This window comes from Diplotaxodon limnothrissa, linkage group LG23, assembly GCF_057381915.1.
Source record: "Diplotaxodon limnothrissa isolate DT_005_m linkage group LG23, D_limnothrissa_male_GT1.1, whole genome shotgun sequence".
Lineage (NCBI taxonomy): Eukaryota > Metazoa > Chordata > Actinopteri > Cichliformes > Cichlidae > Diplotaxodon > Diplotaxodon limnothrissa.
This window is the reverse complement of record NC_140617.1, coordinates 48804580-48816652: the sequence shown is the minus strand read 5'-3', so window position 1 is coordinate 48816652 and position 12073 is coordinate 48804580. Positions and strand designations below refer to the sequence as shown.

Here is a 12073-nt window from a genome sequence, read left to right as displayed (position 1 = left end):
TGAACTGTACTTTGAAATACCCTGTTTGTATGTCACCAAATATACTTTGAATATTTTTCTAGCCGGGAATGTAGTGTTTTAGTCTTGAAATATCTGGTCGGTTTGTCAAGATTTGTCAAGAAATTGGAATTAATTGATTAAATAAATATTTCAATAATTAAATGCCCCTTCATTTAATTTAAAACATTTAAAAAATTATTTATTTATTTGTTTCACATCTTAATTTTAATTATTGACACATTTAATTAATAATTTATTGGTGTATTTAATTAATTCATTTTGTCACTCCTGGCCCCCCATCCACAGAGTTGAACTCGCGTTATCGCGAGGTTGGTCTTATTTTGAATTCAGGAGCAGGGCTTTGTTTACTTCCGGTGTACACAGAAAGGTTGAAAACGGCTGGTTCTCCAAGAAAAGGTACTCAGTATGTTGACAGTGATGGTTTCAGCATTAACCGCGTTATAGGAAATGTGCTTTCGTCACTTTTTGTGTGTGTTTTCAGCGAGCTTTGCTTTTCTGTCCTGTTATACGATCACGACGGTGAGATAAGCATTTGGCCCTAAAGCTGAAGTTTACACAAGTAACAAGCTTGGCGCGTACGCGATGAGGAGTGAAAAAAGGCTTTCTAATGGACACGTGCTTTCATGCAGTCATGTTTGCAGCAGGGCGGAGGGGTCAGACTTCCCTGCCTTCTTGGTTTATTCGTGCTACTCGTATATGTGGCACTAAATTGCAGTAATCACACGGCTGGACTCAACAACGCCACGTGTGACTCATGTCATGTTTGCATGTTTGTGCAGGTGTTAATGATGACGGTCCTGAATCTGTCCTTTGCTGCGTGTGGTTTCCTGGGGATCTATCACTTGGGTGCCATGGAGGCCTTTCTCCGGCATGGGCACAAGCTGCTGGGCTCCCTCGGGGCCTGTGCAGGTGCTTCTGCTGGGGCACTGGTGGCTGCTGTAATGGTCACAGCTCCTGAAAAGTTGGAGGTATCGTGTACAGTCCAGGGGTATGTGGGGTTAGTGAAACCCTCTGGTCTCTGAGCAAAATGGAGACAAACTATTTCTCGCTCCTGATTCTTGCTTCTTCTTTAGTACTGGCAGTTTTTATATGTGTGTGTACGGGACTAAAGACTTTGTCAGGGTGAATGATGCTCAGGGATACTTGCTGTCACACACTTGAAGAACCGTCTGTTTTAGTGATGCACACTGTAACAGCCGATCCTATAAAATAACAACTCAGATGTTAGCGTACTCAGAGTGAGTAATTAGCTGTAAATTCAGGAATCTAGATGAACAACAAGCGATTGAGTGAAATGTTATTTACAAGGCGCACTGTGCTCATATATCCTCTGTTCTCAGTTAGTTTTGCAGATTTCAGACTTTGATTGTATTGAGATAAATCACCAGCTGTGCAGGAAAAATGAATCTGTGAGTGTAGAGCTGAGTGAATGAGCTTTGTTACACTAGTGACTGAATGATATGACTGTGCTTTCATCATGGTGTTTGTTTCCTTCTTCCAGCACTGCAAAGACTTCACCTACAGGTTTGCTGACGGTGTGAGACAGCAGCGGTTTGGGGCCGTCACACCAGGATACAACTTTATGCTCACACTCCGGTAACTACTTAGCAGAAGTCTCCTCAACAATCACCGGGCAATGTTACACGATGGAGGTGTTGATGTCTCCCATTGTGGACCTGCAACACGTGTTGCTGTGAATACTGGTTGGTGGTCAATGACCAGCTTAAACACTGAAAACACTGTGGAGATATTTTCCACCTGCTGCAGCGTCATAGCTCTGTGTCACGCAGTGGAAGGTGCACTGAGTTTGTTTAATGCCACAGTAGCAGTGGAATAGACAGATTCATTATCCCCTGAGGTTAACTTGCAGTTACTTTTATGATCCTCATGTTTTGTACCTTACACCATTATCAGGTCAGAAAGCTAAAGCCTTTACCAAACCAGTCAGTCTCTTCAGATTCAGCAGGCATGAAGCACAAGTAGTATCTATGGGTTAACAAGCCTGTTTCAAACATTCCCACAGTTCATACTTCATGTCAGGACTAAACAAACTACGTAACCCTGGAGCACCGTCAGCTGTAGCTGTGCAAAGATGTTTGGTTCTTTCTAAACAAGTCACTGTTTGGCTGAATGGAGCCTGAGCAAGACGTGTTTGGCCCGGGTGCGATCAGGACTTTGTGGAAGAACAAGATTCGACTGAACTCTTAACACGTGCTTTCTGTCAGTGAGCTCGGGACGTTTGTCAGAAAGACTCAGCTGCAGGTCTGTTAATCAGAGTCATAATGGCTTTTTAATTTTCATCTTTTTGTTTTCAGCTTTGTTTGGTTCCAGTTTGCTTGCACTGTGCGGTTTCATGCTTCAGTTTAGTTTTTTAGTTTTAATGCAGTTATTATATTTATATACACTGCCAGTCAGACGTCTGGACACACTTTGTCATTTAATGATTTTTCATTATTTTTACTACTTTCTACATCGTAGATAAACCGAAGACATTCAATATATTTAGATTCCTGACAGTAGCCGCCCTCTGCTGTGTCGACAGCTGCAAACCCTCGGCCTTCTCTCAGTGAGCTTCATGATGTCGTCACCTGACATGGTTTCACCTCACAGCCTGTCAGGGTTCATTGGTGGAGTTTCTTGCCTTCTTAATGACGTTGGCACCATCGGTTGTGCAGCAGTCAGGTTGGTGCACAGCTGACAGCCCTATTTGACAACTGTTAGAGTTCATATTATGACAAGAACCAATCGGAGTAGAGAGAAACAACAGCCCATCATTACTTTAAGAACTGAAGCTCAGTCTGGAAAATTGGTCAAACTTTGAATGTGTCCCCGAGTGCAGTCGCAGAAACCATCAAGACCACGATGAAACTGTCTCACGTCTCAAAGGACAAACACAGTAACTGAAGCTGAAAGCACACAAAGGTGAAAAACTGAATAATAATCTAAGAACGACAAACAGCACCCAGGACTGCAGCACGTCAAAGCTTCTTAGCTGCTGATCTTGGCCTAGTATTCCTAATTCTTCCAGCTTTAGTCTCAGGTGTGTGTATGCTATTAAAACTCATCAAATTATTCATATTTAATGATTTTTCATTTGCTGCTGACCGAGTTTGTGATAGACACAGAAAACAGGTAAAGAGGCAGGGGGCGACCTGCTGCTGGCGGTTAGTTTGTCAGTATCTATGCTTGAAGTGTAAGCTGAGGTGTGAGGAAGGCACACGGCAGCTGAATAAGGCCAGCAGGCTTCGGTCAGTGTAAGTGCTTGATAGCTTGATTAATAATCGCACGTCCCTGTAAAACAGTGTTTACGATGCCCTGTGGAGATGATTCCATTAAAGCTCTGACAAATGAACATCTGCGTGTGGATTTTCCCACAGGGAGGGGATAGAAGAGATTCTCCCCACAGAGGCTCACAGTCTGGCCACTGACCGCCTCTACGTCTCAATAACACACTCAGAAAGTGGCACGAACCACAGCGTGTCGACGTTTACCTCCAGGGAGGAGCTCATAAAGGTTCGCACCCCTCTCTGTAAACACACACAGTCCGTTTCAAACATGGTCATAAATGTTTATGATTGTTTTACAGCCTTGTTTCTCTCCAGTCTTCAGTTTAGTGCTTTTACTACTATAAATGACACCGTGCTGTATATGAGCTGTTACCTGACTGCACGCGCCTCGTGACCAAAATGTTGAGCGACGAGCTGCCGAACAAGTGTTTTTGCCGGATAACTGTCCCCCTCTTGTACCTGTCCAGGTCCTGTTAGCCAGCTGCTTTGTCCCAGTCTATGCTGGACTCAAACCAGTAGAGCTCAGAGGAAAGGTAAGGGTTTATGCCGGTGTCAGAACAAAATCAATTGGTTCATGATGTTCCGCAGGAACGAGCGACAGCTTGCTAGACTGATAAATCGAATGCTTTGCTGACTTCAGAGTGTTCGGTGCTAGAAAATGTTAAACATACAAAAGTAGATTATTGAGTGTGAGGAATGCTTGAATACATGTCAACTCTACTCTTTACTGGTAAAGACAACAGCCAGATATCACAGTCCAGGGTTAAAATGAGCTTTAACATGTGGGCATGAAAGAGGTTCTGAATAATACCTGAGGTTTTGTTACAACGAGCCAAAATGCCTGGTAAAGAAGATATTTGAATGTGTCTTGAGCCACTTTTACACATGAATTGTGGACGACGATGCATCATCTGAAGTTAATAGAGGCCTTTCCTTCAAATAGCACATAACAGGTCCTCTTCAGATGTGCTCTTACTGCTGGAAACCAGTGGAAACCCTGTTCCTTTGGTTCAGGTGAGGGTACACGCCACACCCACTCGCTGTAAATCCACGAGGCCTGTGCTGTTCTCACGTGGATGTAACCTGACATCACGTGGAAGTCATAGAGCGGACAGCTTTCTCTGCTCCGGCTGCTTCGTGCACTAGATTTGAACGTGTCCGTGCTGGTTGGGTTGTAGGAAAGTTCAGGTTTGCAGGGCTTGTCTACAAAGTATTTAATGACAGGATTATTTATGCAGCTGTAGCTCAGGATGTCAAGCAGGTCATCTGCTAATCAGAAGGTTGGTGGTTCCACCCCTGGCTGCTTTTCTCTCCAGGCCATCCATCAGAGTGTGAACGTCAGATAAAACACACCAGCTTCCCTGTCCTGTTAGCATGTTTGTGATTGTCTGAAAGTCTAAACAGCTTTCTTTGCTCTAAACCTTTTTGTAGCTGTTGTGTGACCAGAAGGCTCTTTGTTTCCTGTAGAAATGGATTGATGGAGGATTCACTGACAGCCTGCCGATCCTGCCTGTGGGACGAACCATCACGGTGTCACCCTTTGCTGGACGGCAGGATGTGTGTCCGATCCACAGGGGGCGGTTCAAAACTCAACTCAGCTTGGCCAACATGAACATAATGGTGAGAACCGGAGCATCTGATTGGTCTGTAAGGAGAAACCTGGATTCCCAGATTATTCTCCACCTTCAGCTTTTTACCATAACTGAGCAGCGTGTACGGCTAATAGTGCTAAAGATATGTGCCAGGCAACAAAGCTTTCTCACTCTGTGAACTTCCTGTCAGTGCACGTGGAGCACACCACCACCACCACCCAGTGCTCCAACCTGCTGGTTGTATTCAGCTTCTTCAGCAGCTTCAAATTTCCGGAGAGTCCGAAACCAAAGTGCTGCAGTTATGAAACAGAGTCATGTTCAGATATGTGGAGGGTGCGTTCAGACAGAACTGACCGGTGTCCTTCACACGGTCACAGTTCAGATATTAGTCTTTGACATTACGTTAATAATAAAGGTAAAGAGTTCTGTAATCTTAGATGTGCTGCCAGAACCATAAATCTTTTGATCTCGTTAGAAGATGAAGTCGAGCTGTAGATGTTATTTGACCTGATCCAGCTCACAGCACAAAGTGCAGCACGTCCAGCCGTGAATGGCTGCGTGTGCGTGCAGAAGGACGTGTTTCTGTCACTTTGTTGATGTGAACGCAGTCTTTCCGTTGGCTTCCTCAGCTTTCCGTGGAGAACCTCAAACGTCTGAATCAGGCTCTGTTCCCTCCGTCCGCCGGCGCCATGCGTTCGTTATGTGAAGAAGGTTTCACGGACGCCGTGAGGTTCTTAAAGAGAGAGGGCTGGATGGGCTGAGCGTCACACATGGACAAATGGAGCGTGTGAAGCCTGGAGTGTCGTTTACCAAGAAGGAATAAACATTTTCTGTATTTATACGTACTTCCTGGGTGATTTTACTCACCCAGGAAACAGACACATGCTAGAAAAGTAACTGCACCGATGTTTGCATGCAGTGATGTTGAAGTGATTCAGCCTTTGACTTGGTGCATGTTTGGAAAGATGGTACATTGTGGGCTTCACTCAGATTACTTTGATCACACAGGCGTCCTCTCTGTGACAGCATGTGAACCTGGACTTTTATCATAGTTTCTTTTCTTTTGACTTGAAGCAAAGTGAAAAATATCGGATATCCGTGACCCGCCTCACAGAAAGGTTTGTGCCGCCCTCGTGGATGCCGGCGGCTGCCCCAGGACACGAGGCAGCACGAGTCTTTGAAGGGTTGGATGTTTGTGCAGGTTTGACTGCTGCTGGGTCACCGTTTGATTTCCTTCAGGAGCGACTTGGCGTGTGCGAGAGCTGCTCTGCACTCAGCCAGGCGAGGCAGCAGTTACACACATGCAGCAGACTGCAGAGGACGGGCTGGGATCAGGATATTCCAGGAACCCTCAGTGGCATTTCCATCTTTTCTATACAGTCTTTTTGGTGAACAGCAGTGTGAAGGCTGCGATGGGGCTGTCGGTGCTGCTGATCTTTAAAACCAGGAACTCCATGTGTTCTGTTTTTTGATGTCCTTTAAATGATGTTTGTTGTAAAATGAGTGATTTGAACGAGTAAACAAAGGAATGTCAAATAATAATGTTCTTGTCGTCGCTGTCATTATTCTCTCAGACCCGAGCCGGCTGTTGGGATGTCTTCGCTCCCTTATCGTCTCTTATGTAGCACGTCTGTGCTGACATGATGCCGTATGAAATCCATCATAGATACTGTGCATACTGACGAAAGTGACAGGGAGCGCCGCAGCTTCATTTTAGGCTCAAGACGTGCAGAAGTCCACCCAGGGATGTGCATCATGAACAGTCCTGAGTAGTACAGAACCTGAATGTTGTATCGTAGTCAGTTAAACATTATTAGTAACAGAGATCTGTGAAGATCTGCAAACACAGAGGTCATCCTACTGTCTGCTGTCATCAGTCAACTTTTATTCTTACCTTTAACAACAAAGTCTTCAACACTAATGTCAACAGACAAACATGACCTGAGTCACCAGGACAGGCTTGAGTTTGTGTTTGAGTTCTTACTGAAACGATTCAGGATTGTTTTGCATTTTAAACTTGTAACATCTAAATTTGATTTCGACACACACACACACACACGTATCCCACTTGTGCGTATTGTGTTATTATGTAAGCTCACCTGCTGCTTGTGGTAATAAGGCTCATTTAAAGCTTCCGCCTGCGGCAAAGAAACCCCAGCTTGTGTTTTTCTCCCTAATGTTGAGTCTCGTAATGAACTACAGTAGGGGACTGCTGTGTGGACGGAGGCCAGCTGAAGGAGCTCATTTGTTAGTGTAATTATTCAGCTGCTGACTTCAGTGTATGGGACTGAAAAGCTGTTGTTCACACCTGCAATGTGTTATTTGTGTGATAAGCCGTTCAGATCCACTGGAAAGCAGAGAATGCTTTTCAGCTCCTGGAAGTTTTTCATCTGCGAGCTGCACTGTCCTCTGGTCCTAAACGAATGCAGTGGAAACTGATTCTACAAAGGCCCAAAGAGGATGGAGGTCTAGTATTTATGCAATCCAGGAACATCCGTGCCCTTTGTGCTGTTCTGTCCACAGTTATTTGGGGAAATGGGATTCTGGGCTGTAACCACAATACTGCAGTAGAAGCTCCCGCTGAGCCCCGGGGCTGCTGGGAGATCCAGTCGGCAGATATGATTGGTACCTTTGCACAGGCTAATAAACAACTCCACAAGCTGCAAAGATTTCTTTGTTACCCTCGCCTGCACGCTGAAGAAATAAGCAAAACATAACGGCTATTTCCTGATTGTTTTCTACACTGTACTGTCTGAGCATGAAGGAGCGTGACACGTATTAAAGTATATGGCCTAAACTGAGGGCGAATCAGGACGCGTGATATCCCACCCTGTGTTCTCAACAGACGAGCTCTGATGTGACTTACGGTCTGCAGTCCTCATCATAGTCAGCCTGTCCACGTTCCCTCAAAGCAAAGAGCTCACTGCTGAAACACACCAGGCTACAGGTCTGTTAGCGATGCTGAGGGTTGGTTTTATTTTTTTTTTGCAGGCACATTCAGACAGTGTATCCAACTACAACAGGGCTGTCGAACTCCAGGCCTCGAGGGCCGGTGTCCTGCAGGTTTTAGGTGTCACCCTGGGTCAGCACACCTTGACCAAATGATTAGTTCATTACCAGGCCTCTGGAGAACTTCAGGACATGATGAGGAGGTCATTTAACCATTTGAATCAGCTGTGTTGGATAAAGGACCCGTCTAAAACCTGCAGGGCACCAGCCCTCGAGGCCTGGAGTGTGGCCAGGGGTGTCACACTCCAGGCCTCGAGGGCTGGGTACTTCAGACCCAGCAACACACTCAGACAATAACTAGAACTGAAGAAGCTTCTCGGATGAGAGGTGAAACGTCTTCAAGCAACTTAAAGAAGTCCAGACGCTTTTCTTTCCACGCTGTGGGCAGGTTTTATGCCTGAAACACACTGAACACATTTACAGGTCACGTGCCCCGATGCTCAGCCCCAGACTAAGCTTTCATTGGTTGTTTGTTCACACGCTCACATTCTGTGCAGTTTAGGCTGATTTCTTTGGATATTGATGAGTTCAAATTAACTTTTTTCCTCAGTTCTGAGGAATGAATAGATACTGCTGTTCTCTGATCTCTCAGTCCACTACCACCAGTGCCAGATATGATCACAGAGGTCCTGCGACTGTCATCAGCCACAGACGCACTGTTCATGGAGCTTTTCAGAGAAGTCAGGCTTGAACCTGTTACGGTGCTGCACAAGATGATGTTTTTCAGCCGTACATCTAAATGTGGTTCCAATAAGTTTATTTGAATTTCGAGCTCCAGTGACTGAACCTGAACTGGAACACACAGACACAATAACTGATGGTTAAAAAGATGCTAGGGCAGGTCCTGACTTAAACATGGGGTGGTGGGGTATGGAAAAGGGCTCAGATAAGACTGGCTGCAGGGGCCCGGGAGCCCCGCCCCTCCCTGAGCATAGTTCTGCTGCAGGTTACTTCCTGTTAAAAGGGTGTTTTTCCTTCCCACTATTGTAGAGTGCTTGCTCACAAGACATTTATAGTTTTCACTGTAATTATAAAGCACCACTGACACCATCAGTGAACTGGTGCTATAGATGAGTCTTCTCTGGGAAAATAACCCAAACGGCAGCAACATGGCTCTCTTCCTGGTGCTGCTGAAGGTTGTCACTGTCCCCCTGGCTGAGGTCAGCGTTATCTTGGATTCCAAAAGGTTTCATGCCATCCCACAGAGGTTGATTATCTTGTTAACAATTTCACTTCTTTACTGCATACGAATCTGCTCCTCTGAAAAAGAAATTCTCACATCAGAGGTATAACTTTCAAACACTCACCTGAAAGCAGATGACTCGTAAGCTGGAGAGTCACAAATTTAGAAGATCATCATTTAGCCTGGAGAAATAGTTTGCTGCTTTATAAGAAAGCCCTCCGCAAAGCCAGAACATCTTACTATTCATCACTGATTGAAGAAAATAAGAACAACCCCAGGTTTCTCTTCAGCTCTGTAGCCAGGCTGACAAACAGTCAGAGCTCTGTTGAGCCAACAATCCCTTTAACGTTAACTAGTAATGACTTCATGAACTTCTTCACAAATAAAATTTTTATCATTAGAGGAAAAATTACCAGTAATCATCCCACAGATGTAATATTATCTACAGCTACTTTCAGTACCATTGATGTTAAGTTAGACTCTTTTTCTCTAATTGATCTTTCTGAGTTAACTTCAATAATTACTTCCTCCAAACCATCAACGTGTCTTTTAGACCCCATTCCTACAAAACTGCTCAAAGAAGTCCTGCCATTAATTAATGCTTCGATCTTAAATATGATCAACCTATCTCTAATGATCGGCTATGTACCACAGGCCTTCAAGCTGGCTGTAGTTAAACCTTTACTCAAAAAGCATCTCTAGACCCAGCAGTCTTAGCTAATTATAGGCCAATCTCCTTCCTTCCTTTCATATCAAACATCCTTGAAAGAGTAGTTGTCAAACAGCTAACAGATCATCTGCAGAGGTTTATTTGAAGAGTTTCAGTCAGGTTTCAGAGCTCATCACAGCACAGAAACAGCTTTAGTGAAGGTTACAAATGATCTTCTTATGGCCTCTGACAGTGGACTCATCTCTGTGCTTGTCCTGCTAGACCTCAGTGCAGCGTTCGATACTGTCGACCATAATATCCTATTAGAGCGATTAGAACATGCTGTAGGTATTACAGGTACTGCGCTGCAGTGGTTGGTATCATATCTATCTAATAGACTCCAGTTTGTGCATGTAAATGGAGAGTCCTCTTCACACACTGAGGTTAATTATGGAGTTCCACAGGGTTCAGTGCTAGGACCAATTCTGTTTACATTATACATGCTTCTGTTAGGCAGCATCATTAGAAGACATAGCATACATTTACACTGCTATGCAGATGACACCCAGCTCTATCTGTCCATGAAGCCAGATAACACACACCAATGAGTTAAACTGCAGGAATGTCTTAAAGACATAAAGACCTGGATGGCCGCTAACTTTCTGCTTCTTAATTCAGATCAAACTGAGGTTATTGTACTCGGCCCTGAAAATCTTAGAAATATGGTATCTAAGCAGATTCTTACTCTGGATGGCATTACCTTGGCCTCCAGTAACACTGTGAGGAACCTTGGAGTCATTTTTGACCAGGACATGTCCTTCAATGCACATATTAAACAAATATGTAAGACTGCTTTCTTCCATTTGTGCAACATCTCTAAAGTTAGAAATATCCTGTCTCAGAGTGACGCTGAAAAACTAGTTCATGCATTTATTACTTCCAGGCTGGACGACTGTAATTCATTATTATCAGGAAGTCCAAAAACTCCCTGAAAAGCCTTCAGCTGATCCAAAATGCTGCAGCAAGAGTCCTGACAGGGACTAGAAAGAGAGAGCAGATTTCTCCTGTTTTGGCTTCCTGTTAAATCCAGAATTCAAAATCCTGCTCCTCACATACAAGGTCTTAAATAATCAGAATCAGAATACTTTATTGATCCCTGGGGGAAATTATTTTTTGTTACAGTGCTCCATTTTAAACCAACAGAGGTAAAGAAAATCAGGCTTGGTTGAACTAGTTACCTTTAAATCAGGCCCCATCTTATCTTAATGACCTTGTAGTACCATATCACCCTATTAGAGCACTTGGCTCTCGCTCTGCAGGCCTACTTGTTGTTCCTAGAGTATTTAAAAGTAGAATGGGAGGCAGAGCCTTCAGTTTTCAGGCCCCTCTTCTGTGGAACCAGCTTCCAGTTTGGATTCAGGAGACAGACACTATCTCTACTTTCAAGATTAGGCTTCAAACTTTCCTTTTTGCTAAAGCATATAGTTAGGGCTGGACCAGGTGACCCTGAATCCTCCCTTAGTTATGCTGCAATAGACGTAGGCTGCCGGGGGATTCCCATGATGCACTGGGAGTTTCTACTTCAGTCACAGTTGACATCATGTTCATACTCTGCATTCAATTATTAGTTATTATTAACCTCTGTCTCTCTTCCACAGCATGTCTTTATCCTGTCTTCCTTCTCTCACCCCAACCAATCACAGCAGATGGCCCCGCCCCTCCCTGAGCCTGGTTCTTTCTTCCTGTAAAAAGGGAGTTTTTCCTTCTCACTGTCGCCAAAGTGCTGCTCATAGGGGGTCATCTGATTGTTGGGGTTTTGTTCTGTTTCGTTTGTGTTATTGTAGGGTCGACCTTACAGTATAAAGCGTCTTGAGGCAAATGTTGTTGTGATTTGGTGCTGTATAAATAAAACTGAATTGAACTGTATACAAACATGTCAGACCACACTACACTTTTGAAATCTAGCTGACGTTGTGTTTACAGTCCAAACTGTTGCTCAGCTCACAGATGGTCACCATATTCTCTGGAAACTAGTTCAACCAAGCCTGATTTTCTTTACCTCAGCTGCCTCAACAAAACCAGAAAATCAGTATCAGATCGTGGGTATCACAACATTTGTTAATCATTCATGACCCCCCCTTTGCAGCTCGTACTGTATCTCTTAGACTTGTATAAGACGATTCTCTGAACTTGTATTGAGGTCTAAGTCTCATAATATATTTTCTGATTTGACAGCTGACAACTTTACTGTGTTAGTCGCTCAGCTTTGTTGTTATCCAGTCTATTGTATTTTATAATTGCCACCTGTGTGCTGACTAGATTTCTAAATATG

General features: G+C 44.2%; 1 protein-coding gene across 2 annotated transcripts; it reads left to right on the top strand.

The window, feature by feature from the left end:
- The first annotated feature begins 358 nt into the window (after positions 1-358).
- pnpla4 (patatin-like phospholipase domain containing 4) lies at positions 359-6420 on the top strand. Of its 2 annotated transcripts, XM_085347547.1 has the most exons (7): positions 359-417; positions 801-989; positions 1523-1617; positions 3399-3534; positions 3776-3841; positions 4776-4928; positions 5530-6420. In XM_085347547.1, exons 2-7 carry the CDS (start codon positions 807-809, stop codon positions 5659-5661), a joined length of 765 nt encoding a protein of 254 aa, XP_085203673.1. In that variant the 5' UTR covers positions 359-417; positions 801-806; the 3' UTR covers positions 5662-6420. The 2 variants fall into 2 exon arrangements, with proteins under 2 accessions (XP_085203673.1, XP_085203671.1); XM_085347545.1 differs by lacking the exon at positions 5530-6420 and having other exon boundaries at positions 4776-5298.
- Positions 6421-12073: the final 5653 nt, after the last annotated feature.

What these genes read in the sequence shown, in the direction of transcription:
- pnpla4 (XM_085347545.1), top strand. Translation starts at nt 807, where the DNA reads ATGATGACGGTCCTGAATCTGTCCTTTGCTGCGTGTGGTTTCCTGGGG. An exon ending in CCAGGGAGGAGCTCATAAAG is followed by an intron (nt 3,535 to 3,775) that starts GTTCGCACCCCT and finishes GTACCTGTCCAG; the next exon opens with GTCCTGTTAGCCAGCTGCTT. An exon ending in CAGTAGAGCTCAGAGGAAAG is followed by an intron (nt 3,842 to 4,775) that starts GTAAGGGTTTAT and finishes TGTTTCCTGTAG; the next exon opens with AAATGGATTGATGGAGGATT.